Genomic DNA, 22123 nt, shown 5'->3' with positions numbered 1-22123 from the left:
TTTCACACACCTCTTCTTCAAATGTTTCTTCTAGTAAGTTATCTAGTCCCAGTTCGATCAAGTATAATACCATACATAGTATATGTTCAGACATATTCTGGTGATCCATCGATATCTACAAAAAAAAACAATTCCAAAACTAGTATTTACTCTTTTTAAATGCATGCACAATTTAAGATCCAGAAAAACTAAAACATCAGCAAGATTGGTGAAGAATTTTCCATATCTCCCTATATTCACCAAAGCAGATATCTGTAGAATGTAAGACTAATTTACTAAGCGCAGCATGATGGTGCAGTGGTTAGCACTGCTGCCTCATGGTGCCAAGGACCCGGGTTCGATCCCGGGTCACTGTCCATGTGGGGTTTGCACATTCACTCCATTTATCAGCCCCCCCACCCCCAACCCAACAAAGATGTGCAGGGTAGGTGAATTGGCCACACTAAATTGCCCCTTAATTGGAGAAAAAATTGGGAACTCTAAATTTAATTTTTAAAAAGACTAAATTACTTTACACAATTGGTTAAACCCAGTCCATATTTTTCTGTAATTGTTCGTAACTTGTCATTTTCGGGTGGGATTTTTCTGAATGCTCTGTCGCGGAGGAGGACAGCTCGTCACTGGCCAACAGCGGGATCTTCTGGTCCTGTTGTTGAAGGCATCCCTCGCTTCCGCCCGTCAGCCAGACCATAAGATCCCACCAGTGTGCGCAGCCAGAAAATCCCACTGTTATTGTTCGTCAATGTTGATCATAAATAGAACCTGTTCTTAGGGTTGGACTGACAGTGAGTGGAATGGTCAAGATTTGTTGAATCAATGGAAAGATCTAATTTATATTCAGTTAATATCTCATGATTACTACATGAAGTTCAATGTTATAAACCTGTGTACTTAGAACTAAACACAATATATTTGCATCCCTATGCTTTACCTTGTAAAGAAGAGTAAATAGCACAATGTGCAAAGTTTTACAGTGCAATATTCGCATTAGACCTCTGTAGCTGGGATTTAACGGTGCTCTCTCCCGATATGGCGGCCATGGGTTCCCACAGAATTTCCCAGTCTGCTTTAGGCTGTTAAAAAGAGTAGAAATACAACCATCTAACATCAGCAAATGCAGAAAATATAAACCACTAGAAATTATACCTAGGCAAGGAAAAGTAGAAAAGCATATTTGACTTTATTTTTAATTCCATCTCCAATACGAAACAGAAATATTCAATTAACATGCTAGCATAGATGTTATTGTTCAAAATATACATAGATAAAATGTGCAGGAATTACACTATTAGAAATGTGTAAGACACAGATTACAGAATTGCGTTTTTACCGGTCTTGAACCATCTCTTTTTGCCTCGGGGAAGTTCCAATTATATTGTTCCAGTATGAAAATTATGTAATATTTGGTCAAAGTGGCAAGACATACTTCAAGAATATCAACAGCCTGATTCAGTACAGCATTCCAAAAAGTGTTTCAGTGACATTTGTTGGCAAGATTATCATTATTATCCTTTAGGGACCAGCTGAAACTTTCATGGCTCCTTGTTAAAGTCAAAGTTATTAGGCTTTAATGCAAAAATAAACTCAACTTGGCAAAGAAGCATTCAAAACTATCAGAGCAAGCGTTCCATGTGCCTTTTAAATGATCATATACCCAGAATTAAAAGGATTATCGCAATTGTCACCTAACAAAAGCAAATCGCAGGAGGAAAAAAGTTGCTTAATGAAATTCTTCCAGTTTGCGATTTCTTCACTTACAAACAAATATGCAATAACCTCAATGGTGTAGTGGTGAAATCCAGAATTCAGTGGCTTAATAAGAACCTGTTCTTCGAAGTACTCATAGCGAACCAAAGTTTAAGCCTACTTTCTGTGCCAAGAGGCCGGTGACTAAACCTACGTGATTTGGCCTATATCGCCTGAGAAATACACGTTGTCCCTTAAGAGAAGTATCAGTCACTGTTTTTCACAGTGGAACATGTGATATTTGTTACTTTACAGAGCAGTTTCTATATAGTCAGTTCTTAGTTCATCTTGCAGCTCTGAGAGAAGGGGATATAATTTCTCCTTTATCAACTGTGAATCTGGTGCTACTTGCAACAATTTATATTGATTGATTGATTGATTGATTGATTGATATTTATTGTCACGTACCGAAGTACAGTGAAAAGTACTTTTCTATGTCCAAGGGAACGTGCACAGTACGTACATAGTAGACAAAAGAATAATCGACAGAGTACATTGACAGTGGTACATCAACGAATAGTGATTAGTTACAGTGCGGAACAAGGCCAAACAAGAGCAGCATAGGCAGAATAGTGTTCTCTTTGAAGATCTCACCTTGGAATTTTCCCCAAAAGTCACTCCAACTCATTCAACTTAACAATAGCCAACCCCACAGGGTTTTAATCTTGCCTTCCGAGATTCTGTTCTCCTCAAACGTCAACTTACAAGTACAATTTCAGATCTTTGGCCTTGCCAAGTAGAACACCATGCTCCTGAGGGATACCTTTGCTACAATGGGACACAGCATGGTGTCACCAGCCTTCGGCTGCCTAGTTAGATCTTTGGGACTTCGCCCACATTACTTAAGGTCTGCTTTCCACAACTTCTTTAATTGGAGAGTGTTTCTCCCTTTTCTTAACTCAATTGGGATCTGCTCCTGTTCCCTGTCTCACCTACAAACACCCCTCAAAACGGGAAGAAAAGGCCACCTCAGGCAGGAGGCTTGTGTGCGACCACTTACTCCATGGCCGCCACCTGAAGTCCCATGTTCCGCATTTCTGACTGGGTTTTCTGATCTCAGATTCTTCAGAAGCATGGAACGCTCTTCCATCTAACTGCTTTCACATCGTCAAGCAGAAGACATCCTCTTTTTTACTGCATTACTTGCCGTATTCTGGCAAGTGTTTCCAGCACATTGAAAAGCTTTTGGACATTCAAATAGCTTGAAGGTGAAGGTGTTTAAGTGGCTAGGGTAGGTGAGAAAAGTGCTTAGGGCGCTGGTGACTAGGGAGTGAGGTGCACGAATTTCCGTGGGATACCAACACACAACTTGGATTGGAAATCCAGCCTCCAACTATTCGGAAGCCTGAAAATCCAGGCCCACATGTTTCGGAACTTCGCAGTAGAAAATTTCCTTGGCATGACCATGAGATTTAGCAGTAATCTTTGCAATATCGGAAACAAGTTACCCAGTCCTGAAAATGGACAAGTGGATATGAGGCAACCACTCGTGGTAGTAATGATTCAATGCTTATGGAGAAAGTTCCCAGCACTTCCGATAGCTTTGACATTCCTTAACAGGCAAGAATTTGGTCTCACATGTGAATTCATGGTGCGGCCTCAAGGTCAATCGGCCAATTGCACACATATTGGTTGGTTTTTGTTCCACTGGTGAGGAAAGCACCCATTCTATGAAAAAATGTCATGGACGCTGACAGGCGGTCAAATAGAGAAATTCCTGCAATTAAACTCTGCTTAATTTTATCAAGGCAATTAACTTCCAACATACTCTATTAACAACAGAAAATACTGGATAACCTCAGCAGGTCTGACAACATCTGTGGAGAGAAGGGAGCTAACTTTTGGGGTCTGTATGACTCTTTTGTCAAGGCTGCAGAAAACTGGAAATACGGTCAGATTTATACTGTTCTGGGGGTGGGGGGGGGGGGGGACGTGGAGCAGTGGGGATGGATAGTATTGACTCAATGCTTATGGTGAAATTTCCCAGCGATAGGTGGAGATTGACAAAGATGTTGTGGACAGAAAGACAAACGGAATGTTTGCATCAATGGTGCCGAGGTAGAGATCTTCAAGAAGAATGTGTCCAAATTTGCAGATGACACTAAGATGAGTGGTGAAGCAAAAGGTGCAGATGATACTGGAAGTCTGCAGAGGGATTTGGATAGTTTAAGTGAATGGTCTAGTGTCTGGCAGATGGAATACAATGTTGACAAATGTGAGGTTATTCATTTTGTTAGGAATAACAACAAAAGTGATTATTATTTAAATAATAAAACATTAAAACATGCTGCTGTGCAGAGAGACCTAGGTGTCCTCGTGCATGAGTCGCAAAAAGTTGGTTTACAGGTACAACAGGTGATTAAGGCGGCAAATGGAGTTTTGTCCTTCATTGTCAGAGAGATGGAGTTTAATACTAGGGAGGTTATGCTGCAACTGTTTAAGGTGCTAGTGAGGCCACATCTGGAGTATGATGTTCAGTTTTGGTCTCTTTACCTGAGAAAGGACTTACTGGCGCTGGAGGGTACGCAGAGGAGAATCACTTGGTTAATGCCAGAGTTGAGGGGGTTGGATTACGAGGAGAGGTTGAGTAGACTGGGACTGTACTCGTTGAATTTTAGAAGGATGCAGGGGGGGATCTTATAGAAACATGGGAAATTATGAAGGGAATAGATAGGATAGATGCGGACAGGTAGTTTCCACTGGTGGGTGAAAGCAGAACTAGGGAGCATAGCCTCAAAATAAGGGGAAGTAGATTTAGGACTGAGTTTAGGAGGAACTTCTTCACCCAAAGGGCTGTGAATCTATGGAATTCCCTGCCCAGTGAAGCAGTTGAGGCTCCTTCATTAAATGTTTTTAAGATAATAATAAATAGTTTTTAGAAGAATAAAGGAATAAAGCTTCAGGCAGGAAAGTGGAGTTGAGTCCACAAAAGATCGGCCATGATCTCATTGAATGGCAGAGCAGACGCGAAAGGCCAGATGGCCTACTCCTGCTCCTAGTTCTTATGTTCTTATAAATGCTTCAAGAAGACCACCATCATATCAGTGCCAAACGAGAACCAGGCAATGTGCCTCAACAGTTACCATCCGGTGGCCTTGACATCTATCATTATGAAGTGCTTCGAGAGATTGGTCATGAGACATATTAACTCCATACTTCCAAAATATCTTGATCCACTGCAATTCGCATACGCCACAACTGGTCCACATCAGACACCATCTCCCTGGCTCTACACTCATCCCTGGAGCATCCCGGCAACAAGGGCTCCCACGTCAGACTCCTATTCATTGACCACAGCTCCGCTTTCAACACCATAATCATAATCCCAGCCATATCAAAACTCCAAAACCTGGGACTTGGCTCCTCCCTCTACAACTTGATTCTCGACTTCCTGACCCATAGACCACAATCAGCAAGGATAAACAACAATGCCTCCTTCATGACAGTACTCAATATGGGACCCCGTACGGCTGCGTACTTGGCCCCCTACTAGACTCCCTACACACACGACTGTGAGCCAAAATTTGGTTTCAACTCCATCTACAAGTTTGCTGATGTCACGATTGTAGTGGGTCAGATCTCAAACAACGATGAGTCAGAGGACAGGAGGTAGATAGAGAACATTGTGGCGTGGTGTAACAACAACAATCTCTCCCTCAAATTCAGCAAAACTAAGGAGCTGGTCACTGACTTCAGGAAGCAAGGTATTGTACACATCCCTCTCTGCCTCAATGGTGATGAGGTGCAGATGGTTGACAGCTTCAAATTCCTGTGTTCACATCACCAACAATCTGTCCTGGTCCACCCACGTTGACCAAGAAAGCACAACAGTGCATATACTTCCTCTGAAAACTAAGGAAATTCGGCATGTCCACATTGACTTTTACCAATTTTAACAGATGCACCATAAAAAGCATCCTATCTGGCTGTATCACAGCCTGGTATGGCAACTGCTCAGCCCAAGACCGTAAAAAACTAGAGAGTCATGAATACATCCCAGTCCATCACGCAAACCCGTATCCCATCTATTGACTCTGTCTACACCTCCCACCGCTTTGGGAAACAGACAGCATAATCAAAGACCCCTCCCACCCAGGTTCCACTCTCCTCACAGTTTGAAATTGTTGAACACAATGTTAAGTCCAGAAACGTGCCTAATCGGAAGATGACGTGCTGTTCCTCCAGTTTGCGCTGGATTTCACTGGAACATTGCAGCAGGCCAAGGACAGACATGTGGACATGAGAGCAGGACGGTGAGTTGAAATGGCAAGCGACAAGAAGGTTTGGGTCCTGCTTGTGGACAGACAGAAGGTGTTCTGCAAAGCGGTCAGCCAATCTGCGTTTAGTCTCTCCAATGTAGAGTAGGCACGTTGCAGCCTTCTTTATAGGAATCAACTGACTGAGCTTCTGTGTATTTCTAGCATTTCTTGTTTTTATTTCAGCTTCACAAATGCTGCTAATGTAGTTAGCAAATGTCAATGAGCAGCATTAGTGAATAGCTGAGAAATTATGACCGGCAAATTTAACAGTTAATGTACAATTGTTGATTTAACAGCTCTGCTCCAAGTTGACCGTTTAGGTGTTTTATCGTATTAAAGTCCATCTATCAGCTGTTTAAACTTGCAATCACTGATGCAGTTATTCAATACAACTACACAGTGGCACTTTACAGAGAGCACTCTGCTCAAAACAACAGTCTGGGATTAAATCAAGGGCGATATATTTTTTTTAAAAGGGTAACATCAGGAGTAAATGAAAAGCAGCTAATCAAAGGGCAATGAAAAGATGAAAGGTGCTATGCAGTACAGCAGTACAAAAGGAAAACTTCTGTCTATTTTTTCTCTGGAAAACGTGCACAATCAATTAGTATTGCTCACTACAAGCAATTTGAAAAGTATAGCATTGAGTACAACACAGTTTTGCCACTAAAAATCTGATCCTTGCATCTGCGGAATCACTGGAAACATAATCACTCCGAGGTTATTCTACAAATACAGAATTTGTTCTTCAAAACTTGGGTTGTGGCTAAAGAGAAAATTTTCAGCTACACAGATTAGGGTGAACTGCTTATATCTAACTCACTAGCAATGGTCATGATCGGTGCAATCTGAGACAATGAATTAAATGCAACATTACTTCATATTGGTATATATACAAACTGCTCTATTATCTATTGATATCAATATACTAATTATGTCATGCAGCAACATCTCTTCAGTATAGACACATATGTAAATACAGCTTTGATACAAAACTGGAAATACAAGCTTATTACAAGCTCACTAAAAGAAAATGTATTAACATTTTCAACCAGAAACAAACCATTGCGAACAAAGCATGTCACAGTGAAACTCAGTTTATCGAAACTTTCAAACACTCCTGAGTATACAAGCAGATTTAAAAGATACTTACAATCCCATGTATCTATCCATTGCAGACTGGACATCTCTGCGATATACTGTTCTTAGAATTACCATAATAGGGTCAAACTCTTGATTCCATATATCAGCTAATAAAAGGATGAAGACAAATCATTAGAGTTGGTAATTTGATTACAGAACATAAGATATGGTACAATATTTTAAATGCATTAAACTTAAATACATCTTTTAAAATAAATATACATTTGTACATTATGTGGCACACCAATGAGGTACGAACAGGGGCAATAGTAACACGGACAGGTACTTCACCGCCATACTTTTCGCTGTTCTGAAGATTTAATGAAATAGTGTAACGGTCCTAGTGGATTAAGTAATGGTTATCTATATCTCTGAACTTCTGTTTATTATAAGACAATGTTGCCTAATAAAGAATTCTGCAGGGCAAAGGAACATGATGAAGCTTCAACTGTAGTATTCCACATGACCTTTTCAGTTGCTATAGAAAAGAGTGGCTGTCCCTGCAGCGTATTTCTTCCATTAATGTGGAATAAACCAAAGAATATTAACCAAAAAGTGCACAAACATATATCTGTTGAACGGATTGTTCCTTTTAAACAAGCGTCCCTCAAGTAAACACAGTACATTGAAGCCTGTGGGAGGAAAATGAAAAAAAAAATGCTTAAACAAATGTTTCCTTTAAACTGACCTTCCCATTAAGCAGATGTGAGCTCCTGCCAATTTTAATAAATACAAAGAGGATGGTGTGATGAGAAATAAATGTTCTGGTATATAATAAGCTAGTCACTTGTATTTTCTCAGCTGTGCATAAATATTTCATACTATAAAATAATAATTAGCAAAAAAATCTTATTTTAAAAAGACCAGACTTACACAATGCCAATTAGTACAGAGAGCAAAGTTCACCAAAAACGGAAACCAATTTTGTTGAACAAAAGTGATTTCTTAAAAATATTTTATCCTTTAAGCTGTCAATAGTGAATCAAAATACTGTTGTGATACACATTTAATAAAAACTAAAAAAAATAAACTAAGCACCAAAGTATTTTAAATGTATACGATTAAATAAAATGTAAACAAAGGAATGGAGGTTTCTATCCAAACAGGAAAATATAAGGCAGCACGGTAGCATTGTGGATAGCACAATTGCTTCACAGCTCCAGGGTCCCAGGTTCGATTCTGGCTTGGGTCACTGTCTGTGCGGAGTCTGCACATCCTCCCCGTGTGTGCGTGGGTTTCCTCCGGGTGCTCCGGTTTCCTCCCACAGTCCAAAGATGTGCAGGTTAGGTGGATTGGCCATGATAAATTGCCCTTAGTGTCCAAAATTGCCCTTAATGTTGGGTGGGGTTACTGGGTTATGGGGATAGGGTGGAAGTGTTGACCTTGGGTAGGGTGCTCTTTCCAAGAGCCGGTGCAGACCCGATGGGCCAAATGGCCTCCTTCTGCACTGTAAATTGTATGAAAATTGTATGATAATATGTGGGAAAGCAAAATATGTCCTGCAGTTTGCATTAGCAATACTGGTTTATTGCATCAATTGAGATAGATGCTTGCAATAAATAATTTATCCATTTGGGAATTTGACAACTGAATTTATAAATACAGAGGCAATACCTACATACAATTGCTTTCCTCCACTTGCCAAGTCATTAACTCTCCCTTTCCTGAAGGCAAGGTGACACCCCTCCTGAACATTAAAGAGCTATCCATCTTTCCTACCGGATTGGTGACTTTTTAATTCCCTCATACAAAAACAAAATACTGCAGATTCTGGAAATCTGAAATAAACACAGAAAATGCTGGAAATACTCCACATGTCAAGCAGCATCTGTGTAGACAGCAACAGACTTAATATTCAGGTCAACGACTTTCCTTCAGACGTTTGTTTCCCTCTCCGCCAATGCTGCCTAATCTGCTGAGTATTTTCACAATTTTCTGCTTTCAATTTTAACTCTCTATCTAGACTTTTTTTCGATCAGACCTTTTAACAACAGCAGATAGTACATAGTAATGAGCCACTGTATTTTCAAACCATTCTACTTTGTATTTGGGGTTCACTGAAATATTTGGAACTGAAAGTATATACTGCCATCTTGTGCCTGATGAAAATAATGCTAAAGAAAGAAATTAAATAGGTTTCCTTCAGGAGACAGTCAGGCATGTTTCACCGCCCCAAACTGGGGTTTTATTGTAATTTAAGAAAAGCATTTTTCCAAACACTGACAACTTTTGTCATTGAAACTGGTGTTGCAAAACTGCAAAATAAATTAAACAGGCATTTAAAAATCACAGGCTTTTAAAAAAAAGTTCTAATTAGATTCAGGAAGGAAAGATATTGCCCATCTAAGCTGTCAGTTGCAACAGACAAGGTAATGCATTTTACATTTATTGGAACATGCAAGCAGGAGTAGGCCATTCAGCCTCTTGAGCCTGCTCCCCCATTCAATGCCATCTATCCATCTCTGTGCTCAATGACTAAGTTTCACAGCCCTCTGGGGGAGAGAATTCCAAACATTCACAACATTCAAAGTGAAGACATTCTTTCTCATCTCAGTCCAAAATGGCTTGCCCCTTACTGTGAGATTCAGGCCCCTCGTTCTAGAGCCCCAGCCAGAGGAAACGTCCTTTCTGCATCTACCTGTCTAGCTCTTTAAGTATCCTATAAGTTTCAATGAGATCACGTCTCATTCTTCCAAGCATGCGAGAATACACGCCCAATCTCTTCATAGGACAGTCCCACTATCCAAGGAATTTCACCAATTCACCCTTTCTATGGTGAGTATATTATTCAATGGGTAAGGAGACCAAAGCTGTACCCAATATCCCAGGTGTGGTATCTTTACTCCTGTACTCAAATTCTCTTGCAATAAAGGCTAACATCCATTTACATTCCTAATTGCTTGCTTCAGCTGCATTTTAGTGAGTTATGAACAAAGAAACCAAAGTTCCTTTGGACATCAGCATTTCCCAATCTCGGGGCAGCACGGTGGTGCAGTGGTTAGCATTGCTGCCTTATGGCGTTGAGGACCCAGGTTCGATTGGACTTGTCTGCGTGGGTCTCGCCTCCACAACCCAAAAGGATGTTCAGGGTAGTTGAATGGCCAAGCTAAATTGCCCCTTAATTGGAAAAAAAAGAACTGGGTACTCTAAACTTATTATTAAAAAAACACATTTTGTATGTTCAAACAGGGGGAGAGGGAGGATAATAGGAGTTGGATGTCTGGTGCCATGGGTGGAGTATACCAGAGCCTCCCTACTAGGCTGATCACATGGAACGTTAGAGGGCTGAATGAGCCGGTTAAGAGGGCTCACGTGTTTGCGCATTCTGATTAATAAACGTGTGGCATTTGAGGCAGGGAGAATCGTGTCAGATTTGGGGGGGGGGGGGCAGGTACATGGTATACTCTCGTATCGACTTTTTTGTTCTGAGCAGGGCTCTACTACCTGTGGTAGCAGATACTGAGTACTCGGCAATCGCAGTATCGGATCATGCCCCACATTGGGTGGATCTATGGGTTAGTTTGGAGAGAGGACAACGGCCACTATGGAGGCTGGATGTGGGGTTGCTAGCAGGTGAAGCGATCTGTGGACAGGTGAACAAGTCCATCCAGAACTACCTGGAAACAAATGATACGGGGGAGGTCTCTGCAGCAATGATCAGGGAAGCTTTGAAACAGTAGTCAGAGGAGAATTAATCTCGATACGGGCCCACAGAGAAAAGGTGGAACGAGCTGAGAGGGGTAGATTAGTTGATGAGATACTTCAGGTGGTCAGGAGATACTCGGAAGCCCCAGACGCGGGGTTATTGAAGGAGCGGCGGAGGTTACTTCGCATTTGGGCTGTTGACTGTAGGGAAGGCAGTGGAACAGCTGAGGAAGGCAAAGGGGACGATCTATGAGTATGGGGAAACGGCAAGCAGAATGTTAGCAAACCAGCTCAGAAAAAAGAAGAGTTAAAGAGTAGAGGTGGGATCACGGTCCTGGGCCCAGCCGGTGTGAATGAGGTGTTTAAGGACTTTTACAGTAAATTATATGAGACAGAACCCCCGGCTGGGGTGGAGAGGCTGAGGCAGTTCTTGGGTCAGTTAAAATTCCCGAGGGTGGATGAGGATCTGGTGGAAAGGCTGGGAACCCAATTGAAATTAAGGAAATAACTGAGGGATTGGAGGGCATACAATCTGGCAAGGCCCCGGGCCGGACGGCTACTCGGTGAAATTCTATGAGAAGTTTTCGGAGATATTGAGCCCACTGCTAGCGAGGGCATTTAATGAAGCAAGAGAGAAGGGAGTCCTTCCCCCAACAATGTCGCAGGCTTCTATTTCATTGATCCTGAAACGGGAGAAGGATCCGGAGCAATGCGGGTCATACAGACCAATTTCTATACTGAATGTGGACGCCAAAATGCTGGCTAAGATATTGGCCACAAGGAGAGAGGATTGCGTCCCGGGGGTGATAGGGGAAGACCAGATGGGATTTGTTAAGGGCAGGAAACTCAAGGCCAATGTTTGAAGGCTTCAAAATGTTATTATAATGACCTCAGAAGGAGGGGGAGATGGAGGTGGTGGTCGCGATAGATGCGGAGAAGGCTGTTGATCGGGTGGAGTGGGATTACCTGTGGGAGGTGCTGGGAAGGTTTGGGTTTGGTGAGGGCTTCATTGACTGGGTGCGGTTGCTCTATCAGGCACTAGGAGCGAGTGTGCGTACGAACCAGTTGAGGTCGGGTTATTCTAAACTACGCCAAGGGACGAGGCAAGGGTGTCCCCTCTCCCCGCTACTGTTTGCTCTGGCCATAGAGCCACTGGCCATGGCATTAAGAGCCTCTAGGTACTGGAAAGGGCTGATTTTGAGAGGGGGGGGGGGGGGGGGGCATGGGGAAAAGCAAGATGTTCCTTATCTAGGCAAGAGAGCAGAAGAGACTGGGAGATCTGCCGTTTAGAATGGTAGGCAGGAGCTTTCGATATTTGGGAATCCAGGTGACCCGGGAATGGAAGGCACTGCACAAGTTAAACCTATCCCGGCTGATAGAACAAATGAAAGGGGACTTTAAGAGATGGGACATGCTCTCGCTATCACTGGCGGGGTGGGTACAGACCGTGAAAATGACGCTCCTCCCCAGATTTCTGTTTGTCTTTCAGTGCCTCCCATTCTTCATCCCAAGGGCCTTTTTTAAACGGGTGAATAAGGTTATTTTGGGCTTTGTGTGGGCGGGTAAAACCCCGTGAGTGAAGAAAGTGTTACAGGAGCACAGTCGGGGGGGAGGGTGGGTTGGCGCTGCCGAACTTTTGTAGTTCCTACTGGGCGGCAAATATAGCCACGATTAGGAAGTGGGTAGTGGGGGAGGGGTCGGTGTGGGAGCGAATGTGGGGCATCATGTGGAGAAACAGGCTTGGGGGCACTGATAACGGCACCTCTTCCGTTTTCGCCGCCCGATACTCCACAAGTCTGGTGGTGCTGGTGACTCTGAGAATCTGGGGGCAATGGAGGAGATATAAGAGTGGAGGAAGCATTGGTTTGGAGCCCAATTTATAATAACCACTCGGTTTGTACCGAGTAGGCTGGATGGTGGGTTCAAGAGATGGCAGAGGGCAGGAATTAGGAGGATGGGGGATCTATTTACAGACGGGAGCTTCCCCAGCTTGAAAGCCTTGGAGGATAAATTTGAATTGCCAGCAGGGAATGCGTTTAGGTATCAGCAGGTACGTAACTTCTTGAGAAGGCAGATTCCGGCCTTCCCGGTGCTGCTGCCACGGGGGATACAGGACAGAGTAGTCTCCATTACCTGGGTGGGAGAGGGGAAGGTATCAGATATTTACCAAGAACTTATGGAATTGGAGGATATTCCGGTGGAGGAGCTAATGGGCAAGTGGGAAGACGTGTTGAGGGGAGAGATAGAGGCGGGTCTGTGGGTGGATGCCCTAAGCAGGATTAGCACATCCTCATCCTCATTATGTGCCAGGCTTAGCCTGATACAATTCAAAGTAGTCCACCGGGCACACATGACGGTGGCCCGAATATGCAAGTTTTTCGGGGTAGAAGACAGGTGTGCGAGGTGCACGGGAAATCCAGCAAATAATATCCACATGTTTTGGGCATGCCCGGAGCCTTTTGCGAAGGTGGTGTCCACGGTATTCAAAACACAAGTGGTGCCTAGTCCGGAGGTGGCGATCTCTGGAGTGTCGGAGGAGCCAAGAGTTCAGGGGGTGAAAGAGGCTGACGTTTTGGCCTTTGCCTCCCTGGTAGCCAGGAAACTAATCTTATTAATGTGGAGGAACTCAAAGCCCCCGAGTGTAGAGACCTGGGTTAGTGACATGGCTGGGTTTCTTAGTCTCAAGGAAATAAAGTTCACCTTAAGAGGCTCAATGCTAGGGTTCACCCGGAGGTGGCAGCCGTTCATCGACTTTGTTGGGGAAAATTAAAATGTCAGCAGAAGCAGAATTCCCAAGGGGGGGGGGGGGGGGGGGGGGGGGCAGACTGTTGATTTATTGTCGGGGGGGGGGGTGAAGATTGTGATGGGGGTGGAAATTTTTATTGTGCCATGTTTATGTCGCTGTTATTGTTATTATTAGAAAAATTAGAAATACCCTAATAAAAATATTTTTTCAAAAAACTATGACGATACTTTCCTGGAGTATGGGTTTATTTGTGTTATTATCAACACTGAAGCCAAAATGCTTTAATTTGTCCCAGCATGTTGTCCAGTGAACCCGCAAAGAAAAGTGAACTTTTTTTAAAAAATAAATTTAGGTTACCCAATTATTTTTTCCAATTAAAGGGCAATTTAGTGTGGCCAATCCACCTACTCTGCACATTTTTGGGTTGTGGGGGCGAAACCCACGCAGACACAGGGAGAATGTGCAAACTCCACACGGACAGTGACCCAGAGCCGGGATCGAACCTGGGACCTCAGCGCCGTGAGGCAGTTGTGCTAACCACTAGGCCACCGTGCTGCCCTTAGTAAAGTGAATTTAATCGATACTTGGCAACTGCTTACGAGGAATAAGTCGGGAAATCACAATCATCTTTTCAGTGTCCAAATGAGTAGTTTTGCAGCAATAATAATAATAATGATCATCGCTTATTGTCACAAGTAGGCTTCAACGAAGTTACTGCGAAAAGTCCCTAGTCGCCACATTCCGGCACCTGTTCGGGGAGGCTGGTACGGGAATTGAACCCGGCTACTGCCTTGTTCTGCATTACAAGCCAGCTGTTTAGCACACTGTGCTAAACCAGCCCCTACGTTTAGTTTAAGAGGACCTTAACCATCTCCAAACAAGCTGAAAAGGGAATCTTTTGAGGTGAGTTGTCTGATTTGCACAGGCAAAGAAGTCTCACATGAATATTTTAACATATCAACTGCACCAGGTAAAATCAATGTGTGGCGAGGCAGAGACATGTTTACCATTGTACCCACCTCAAACAATACCGTGAAACAAATAATTGAGGGAGTGATGGCTATCAGGACACTGCACAGGTGATGTGCCTGAATTGCACACCTGCTTTTGCTCCTAAAATTACTGCGAACAGAGTGATGCTCATATTGCTTTTGTATGCTACATATGGGAAAATAGTATTCTTGAAGACATTTTATTGTCTCCTAATTCCTGAACATGAAACGGCACATGGAATATTCAATGTTTTACAGGGGTACGTGAAGGACAAAACAAGGTTCCATGGGGTCACTTTGTTGGCTTTTGTACCGATTATGTTCAATCTATGGCAAACCACAAACCTGCATAACTTCGTGAAGAGAGTTGCTCCATCTGCTATTTGGACTCACTGCATGATTCAGAAGGAACAACTAGCAACTAAAGAACTGAGCAGAGTTACAGCGAGTCACATCAATCCATCATCATCAAGTGTGTTCTGTCCAAAGGCAGGACCTTGGACCATCGTAGTCTTTCCATATCTATCTTGTGCCATCCTTTTCATTTACTAAAAACTTGCTTCAATTTTAAGCTGCCCGCCATTGATATTCTTTTTCTTCCTCTGCCTCTTCTTTTCCCTCAAAATCTTCCCTTATCAGTTGGCTTCCACTTAAGATGAGTGCTACATAAACTCTCTGACTTTTCCTAATTATGTTCAGCAAATTTCTTTGTTCATTCACTCTCAGAATTTCACATTTGTTACTTTTTTGTCCAGATCCTTCCCATTCTCCTCCAATTCCACATTGCAAAGTTGCTTTGCAAGTTGTTCTCCTCCTTCTGAAGGTCCAAGTCTCACATCCATACAAAACAACACTCCAAATCAAGCTCTTTACAAGTATCCTCTCGAGTCGTCTTATTCAACTTTCTGGTCAGCGATAGGATCTTCTTCCCAAATGTGGCCTTTCCCATTGCTATCCTTGTACTAAATTCTTTCTTGCATCTTCCATCTACAGATATGGTTTCCTAAATACTTTATTATTGCATCTGTACTAGTTACCTTCCGTCTATGAGTACATACAATACATTAAACCTCAACCACTTCACGCACATCTATTTGTTAAACTATATGAAGAGACGGGGTCTGAACATGATGTGTTGTTATTTCACATCAAGGTCCACTGGCTATCAAGAGGAGTACTGCAAAGAAAATTTTGAACTGAAGTACCAGTTGCTGCATTTGCAATGGACTGCAAAAGAAAAAAAACAGGATTTGTTGAAGCTTTCTTGGGTTATTAGGCATATTTGGGAAACTAAATGTACTGATTGCAAATATGTAAGGAAGAACAAGCATTCAACTGAGTGACAGAACCTTCATGAAGAAACTTGCGTTTTGGAAGAGCATTATGAAATTGAACTATCACTCCTTCCCACAACTTTCCAAGCTTCTATCCAACAAAAAAAATTGAACAGTGTTTCACTCATGTAACAAAGCAGCCATCTCAGCCGCACCATCTCAGCTGCCTGGAGGCACACATCTGAATCCTTTTTCCGAATTAGATGTGACAGAGTTCAATTTGGTCTCAAATTTCTTTCAATGTCAGCATGACATGGATTTGCTCGCAACGGAAACTGAACATCTTATTGAAATATTTTCCCAAAGGCAGATCACAAGGTCCAGAGCTTCTGTCAGGATTCTGAAGACTGACTATTCTGGCATTGCAGTAGATGCATTGAAAGTAAAGTTTCTTTTGCCATAATGTATTTGTGTGAAGCTGGATTTAATGCAGCAGACTGCATCAAACCTCTGTATTGGTCAACCCTGGATGTCACACTAAAGATTCGATTTGCAGTATCAACCACACAAAATGCAATCAATATAAGTGACGTGGTGGTCTAGTGGCATTGTCACTATGATGTGGAGATGCCGGCGTTGGACTGGGGTGAGCACAGTAAAATGTCTTACAACACCAGGTTAAAGTGCAACATGTTTGTTTCAAACACTAGCTTTCGGTGCACTGCTCCTTCCTCAGGTGAATGAAGAGGTATGTTCCAGAAACATATATAAAGACAAATTCAAAGATGCCAGACAATGCTTAGAATGCGAGCATTTGCAGGTAATTAAATCTTTACAGACCCAGAGATAGGGGAAACCCCAGGTTAAAGAGGTGTGAATTGTCTCAAGCCAGGACAGTTGGTAGGATTTCGCAAGCCCAGGCCAGATGGTGGGGGATGAATGTAATGTGACATGAATCCCAGGTCCCGGTTGAGGCCGCACTCATGTGTGCGGAACTTGGCTATAAGTTTATAAGTTTCTGCTCGGCGATTCTGCGTTGTCGCGCATCCTGAAGACCGCCTTGGAGAACGCTTACCCGAAGATCAGAGGCTGAATGCCCTTGACTGTTGAAGTGTTCCCCGACTGGAAGGGAACATTCCTGCCTGGTGACTGTCGCGCGATGTCCGTTCATTCGTTGTCGCAGCGCCTGCATGGTCTCGCCAATGTACCACGCTTTGGGACATTATTTCCTGCAGCGTATGAGGTAGACAACGCTGCAGGAAAGGATGCCCCCAAGCGTGGTACATTGTCACTAGACTGGTGATCCAGAGACCTAGAGTAATGCTCTGGGGACCGGGGCTCGAATCAAACTTTGGCAGATGGTGAAATTAAAATTCACTAAAAATTTGGATTTAAAAGTCGAAACGATGACCATGAAGCTATCATCAACTGTTGTGAAAACCCATCAATAATGTCTTTACGGAATGGCCTACATGTGACTCCAGACCCACAGCAATATGGTTGACTCTTAATTCAGTCCAAGGTCAATTAGGGATGGGCAATAACTGCTTGTCCAGCCTGCAACACCCATTTCCCATGTAAGAAAAAATAACTTGTGCATTAATGGCAGATACAACAAAGATTGTTCTCACAGTTTTACTGGACAGATTTACTGCATGCATATAAGGCACTAATTTCAATCAAAGTCCTTCAAAGCAATGAACTTACTTGATAGAATTCAGGGTAGAATTCTCGTGCAGTTTTTTTCCAGAGTTTAGCCACCAATTTGTTCTTTCGTAGATACATTAACGGGGTTCAAAAGGCATCTTGACAAATAGATTGATAGGATGGGTATAGAGGGATATGGCACAAGGAAGTGCTGAGGGTTTTGGCCAAGGTTAGTATCATGATCAGTGCAGGCTTGGTAAGCCGAAGGGCCTGCTCCTGTGCTGTATTGTTCTTTGTTCTAGGATTCTCACCCAAGAAACAGCACCCAACCAACCCAAGTTCCATGAACATGATCTTCACCAAAATGGCATAGTTCAGCAGAATTTGCTCAGCTCTGCTCACGACAGTTTTAATGGAGTGGATCCCCAACCAAAATACCTTTATCCAAACTCTCAGTTACACTGGTCAACCAGTTCCTTTAAAATAACTGAAATAATAGCAGTAACCTATGGGCAGTAATAATAGCAGTAATGGGCAGCATGGTAGCATTGTGGATCGCATAATTGCTTCACAGCTCCAGGGTCCCAGGTTCAATTCCGGCTTGGGTCACTGTCTGTGCGGAGTCTGCACATCCTCCCCGTGTGTGCGTGGGTTTCCTCCGGGTGCTCCGGTTTCCTCCCACAGTCCAAAGATGTGCATGTTGGGTGGATTGGCCATGATAAATTGCCCTTAGTGTCCAAAATTGCCCTTAGTGTTGGGTGGGGTTACTGGGTTATGGGGATAGGGTGGAGGTGTTGACCTTGGGTAGGGTGCTCTTTCCAAGAGCCAGTGCTGACTCGATGGGCCGAATGGCCTCCTTCTGCACTGTAAATTCTATGTAAAAAAACCCGGCTTTCCTTTAACCCCAATCCCAAATCCAGCCTTTGCATTCCTTCAACCTGCCTCTACTTTACTACTGAGCCTTGTGAGTATGACGGCTCTTTTATCTCGTTTCAACCAGTTTTAGATTCAGTTTCTGCTTCAGTTTCCCTAGAAACCTGAAGGTTCACTTTTCCTTTCAGCTAGGGTCTGGCCAAAAGTTTGCAAGCATTGAGACCAGGCTCAGCGCATCCGGCATTCAACATATCATCTGTTCAGGCAACAGCTCGCATATGCTTTCCTCAATGGTCCCCCAAATCACAGATTCTAGCACATAGGAACACTTTAAAAACAAGTTTCATGTTTACATGATGTATTAATTATTGTTCTATAATGCAGAAACTTTAATAATTATATACTGAATGTTACTATGCTGCTTTATTTTTTTTGTTTTTAATGATGTTCATCCCGTGAAAGAATAAATTTTAAAAATCTGATGTTGTGTATTGCAAATAGCAAGACGGACAAGCCAGGGGTTAGATTATTGGAAGATAGGAGCAGCAGCAGGCCATTCAACCCATCGAGCCTTCTCTGTCATCCAGTATGATCATACACTTCAATGCCTTATTCCCACACTATCCCACATCCTGGAGGCAGTAAGGGTCCCAGAGGACTGGAAGGTGGCTAAGTAACACCACTGTTTAAGAAAGGAGGGAGGGAGGCAGAAGATTGGAAATTATAGGCCAGTTACCCTGACTTTGGTTATTGGTAAGATTGTAGAGTCTGTTATTAAACATGAGACCGCAAAGTACTTGGAAGTGCATGGTAAAATAGGACTGAGTCAGCACGGCTTTGTCAAAGGGAGGTCACAACTGACAAGTCTGTTAGAGTTCTTTGAGGAGGTAACAAGGAAGTTAGACAAAGGAGAACCAGTGGACGTGATTTATTTAGATTTCCAGAAGGCCTTTGACAAGGTGCCGCATAGGAGACTGTTAAATAAGTTAAGAGCTCATGGTGTTCAGGGTAAGATCCTCCTGTCATTAATAGAGGATTGGCTGACTGGCAAAAGGCAGAGTCGGGATAAAGGGGTCTTTTTCAGGATGGCAGCCAGTGACTAGTGGTGTGCTGGGACCACAACTTTTTACAATGTACATTAATGATCTGGAAGAAGGAACTGAAGGCACTGTTGCTACGTTTGCAGATGATACAAAGATCTCTAGAGGGACAGGTGGTATTGAGGAAGCAAGGGGGCTGCAGAAGGACTTGGACAAGCTAGGAGAGTGGGTAATGAAGTGGCAAATGAAATACAATGTGGAAAAGTGTGAAGTTATGCACTTTGGAAGGAGGAATTTAGGCATAGACTATTTTCTAAATGGGGAAATGCTTCGGAAAGCAGAAGCGCAAAGGGACTTGGGAGTCCTTGTTCACTATTCTCTTAAGGTTAATGTGCAGGTTCAGTCGACAGTTAAGAAGGCAAATGCAATGTTAATATTCATGTCAAGAGGGCTAGAATACAAGATCAGGGATGTACTTCTGAGGCTATATAAGGCTCTGGTCAAACCGCATTTCGAGTATTGTGAGCAGTTTTGGGCCCCGTATCTAAGGAAGGGTGTGCTGGTCTTGGAAGATATGAACTATATCGACCCCAATAAAACAAGAAAATTAAGACATTACTCAGGTTAGGAATGTGTGCAGTGTATAAATTTTCATTTTGAAAAAATGATGGGAAGTCTCAAAAAAATTTACATTAGATAGCTATTTTCTCTGTTGAAGCCTGTAAGAAATCTAATCTTGAGCAACAGTGCAGATGAGAACAATCTGTAGATCTTCGATATTAAAATATTGCATGTCATATTAAAACAGTTAATTTCATAAACTATCTGCCAAGTTTCAGGTAAAACAGCTACAAGTATAATGCCATACCTTTGGGTGTGTACATTCCCTGCTGCATAGATCCTCCTGGCTCAAAGGCTGGTGCTTTAAAATCTGCAACAGCAGAAAGCATGGTTTCGAAATAGTAGCTACCTGGAATAATGCCACTTTTTGGGTTGGGGTTTTCAGGAATGTACAAATCAAGTTAAGAAAAAAAAATCCTGAGAATAAACAAAAAATCTGAAAACATTAAAGTTTCAACAAGTTACATTTCTCTCAGAAATAAATCAATTAGGAAACAACTTAGATTTTGAGTAAGTGAGCACGCAACTATATTATTCACCACCCTGAGGTGTGGTGATCCTCAGATTAAATCACCACCAGTTTGCTCTCCCCTCAAAGGGGAAAGCAGACTTTGGTCATCTTGGACTTTACTTTTTATTTTTAATATTATGACAATAAGTCAATTAGTATCTTATAGCCTTGAGCGAGTGCTCCTTCCAATTATATATTAGTTCTTCCCTCTTTCTCACTTCCCAAAGGCATCAATCTTGAAAATAGCCCAAATTTTAATGCCAGGATAACAGCAATCTAATGCTCTACAGTCAACTAATCAAAAGAAAGGATTTCTTTAGCTTCTACAAATTTCTACAGCTTTGCAACATTATTTGATGAAAAGCTGAAGGATTCATTTTTAAAGATTTCCTGAGGTAAAATCTTCTGAAAAGTCTGAGTGTGAGAGAAAGAAATAACTGTTCAAACCCCATCACATTGTAGCTTCCATGTTCTGCTTCATAAGCTTCAGAAAGTGAAAGAGACTGTAACAGATAAAAATAGTGTGGTGGAAAAGCTGGGTTGGAAACCGATGTGAGCGAACAAGATAAAAACGAGTGAGATACAAAGGAAAAAGGCAAAGTGAGATTCAGCCACAAATGTTCACAATAAAAAAAACAAAGGCATGGGCACAGACAATTAGCGAAAGATACTGTAATGGGGAAGCAAGAGACAAAACAAGCATAAGACAGAAAGATATTGGGAAATAAACCGCATGTCTCCAGAGAAAATAGTTACAAGTTGAACAAAAATCACACGCTACATCTAGTTATGGTTTTGCATTCCCCGGTGATAGATTTTATTTTCAAAGGGACTTTGGGAGCCTGCTTACCAAGACATTTCATTAATACCAGAGGTGCACAGTGGGATGTCATAATTAGGGAACATCCATGATGTTGGAGAAGTCAGTAGATCAGAGCTAGAAACCTCACAATTACTAAACTGGGGCAGCAGGGTAGCATGGTGGTTAGCATAAAATGCTTCACAGCTCCAGGGTCCCAGGTTCGATTCCCGGCTGGGTCACTGTCTGTGTGGAGTCTGCACGTCCTCCCCCTGTGTGCGTGGGTTTCCTCCGGGTGCTCCGGTTTCCTCCCACAGTCCAAAGATATGCGGGTTAGGTGGATTGGCCATGCTAAATTGCCCGTAGTGTCCTAATAAAAGTAAGGTTAAGGGGGGGGGGGTTGTTGGGTTACGGGTATAGGGTGGATACGTGGGTTTGAGTAGGGTGATCATGGCTCGGCACAACATTGAGGGCCGAAGGGCCTGTTCTGTGCTGTACTGTTCTATGTTCTATGTTCTAAGTTTATAAACACAGAAAGAGGGGAAGGACAATTTGAGCCTGGGAGGTACGTCCAAGAACTGACCACAAGTCAAGTGGATGGAGGAATGTTCCTACTTGAAGGCTAGAATCAGGTTGCTATAAATACATCGGGAGTAAGGGATATCTCAAGTGCCATGAAATGTTACAAATATCTTATGACAGGAACATTACACTATGCACTGCAGAAGATATTGCATAATACAGTTGTGCTGTACAAGGCCAAAAACTGTGGGCGGGATTCTCCATTGGCTGATGCCAGAATCGGGAAACGCGATTGGACGAAGAAT

At 42.7% G+C, this 22123-nt stretch overlaps 1 protein-coding gene across 1 annotated transcript in view; it reads right to left on the bottom strand.

Annotated features, from left to right (window-relative positions):
- ubr3 (ubiquitin protein ligase E3 component n-recognin 3) overlaps positions 1–22123 on the bottom strand; it is a 466944-nt gene that overhangs the window by 309619 nt on the left and 135202 nt on the right. The window contains exons 18-21 of the mRNA XM_038790293.1: positions 20234–20375; positions 7159–7255; positions 932–1073; positions 11–115 (exon numbers count right to left, since the gene is read on the bottom strand). Of these exons, the coding sequence (XP_038646221.1) occupies positions 11–115; positions 932–1073; positions 7159–7255; positions 20234–20375 (486 nt within the window). The remainder of the gene's footprint in view (positions 1–10; positions 116–931; positions 1074–7158; positions 7256–20233; positions 20376–22123) is intronic.

Source organism: Scyliorhinus canicula, chromosome 2 (assembly GCF_902713615.1).
Source record: "Scyliorhinus canicula chromosome 2, sScyCan1.1, whole genome shotgun sequence".
NCBI classification, from domain to species: domain Eukaryota; kingdom Metazoa; phylum Chordata; class Chondrichthyes; order Carcharhiniformes; family Scyliorhinidae; genus Scyliorhinus; species Scyliorhinus canicula.
Note: the sequence above shows the minus strand (reverse complement) of the source record. Positions and strands in the feature narration are given on the sequence as shown.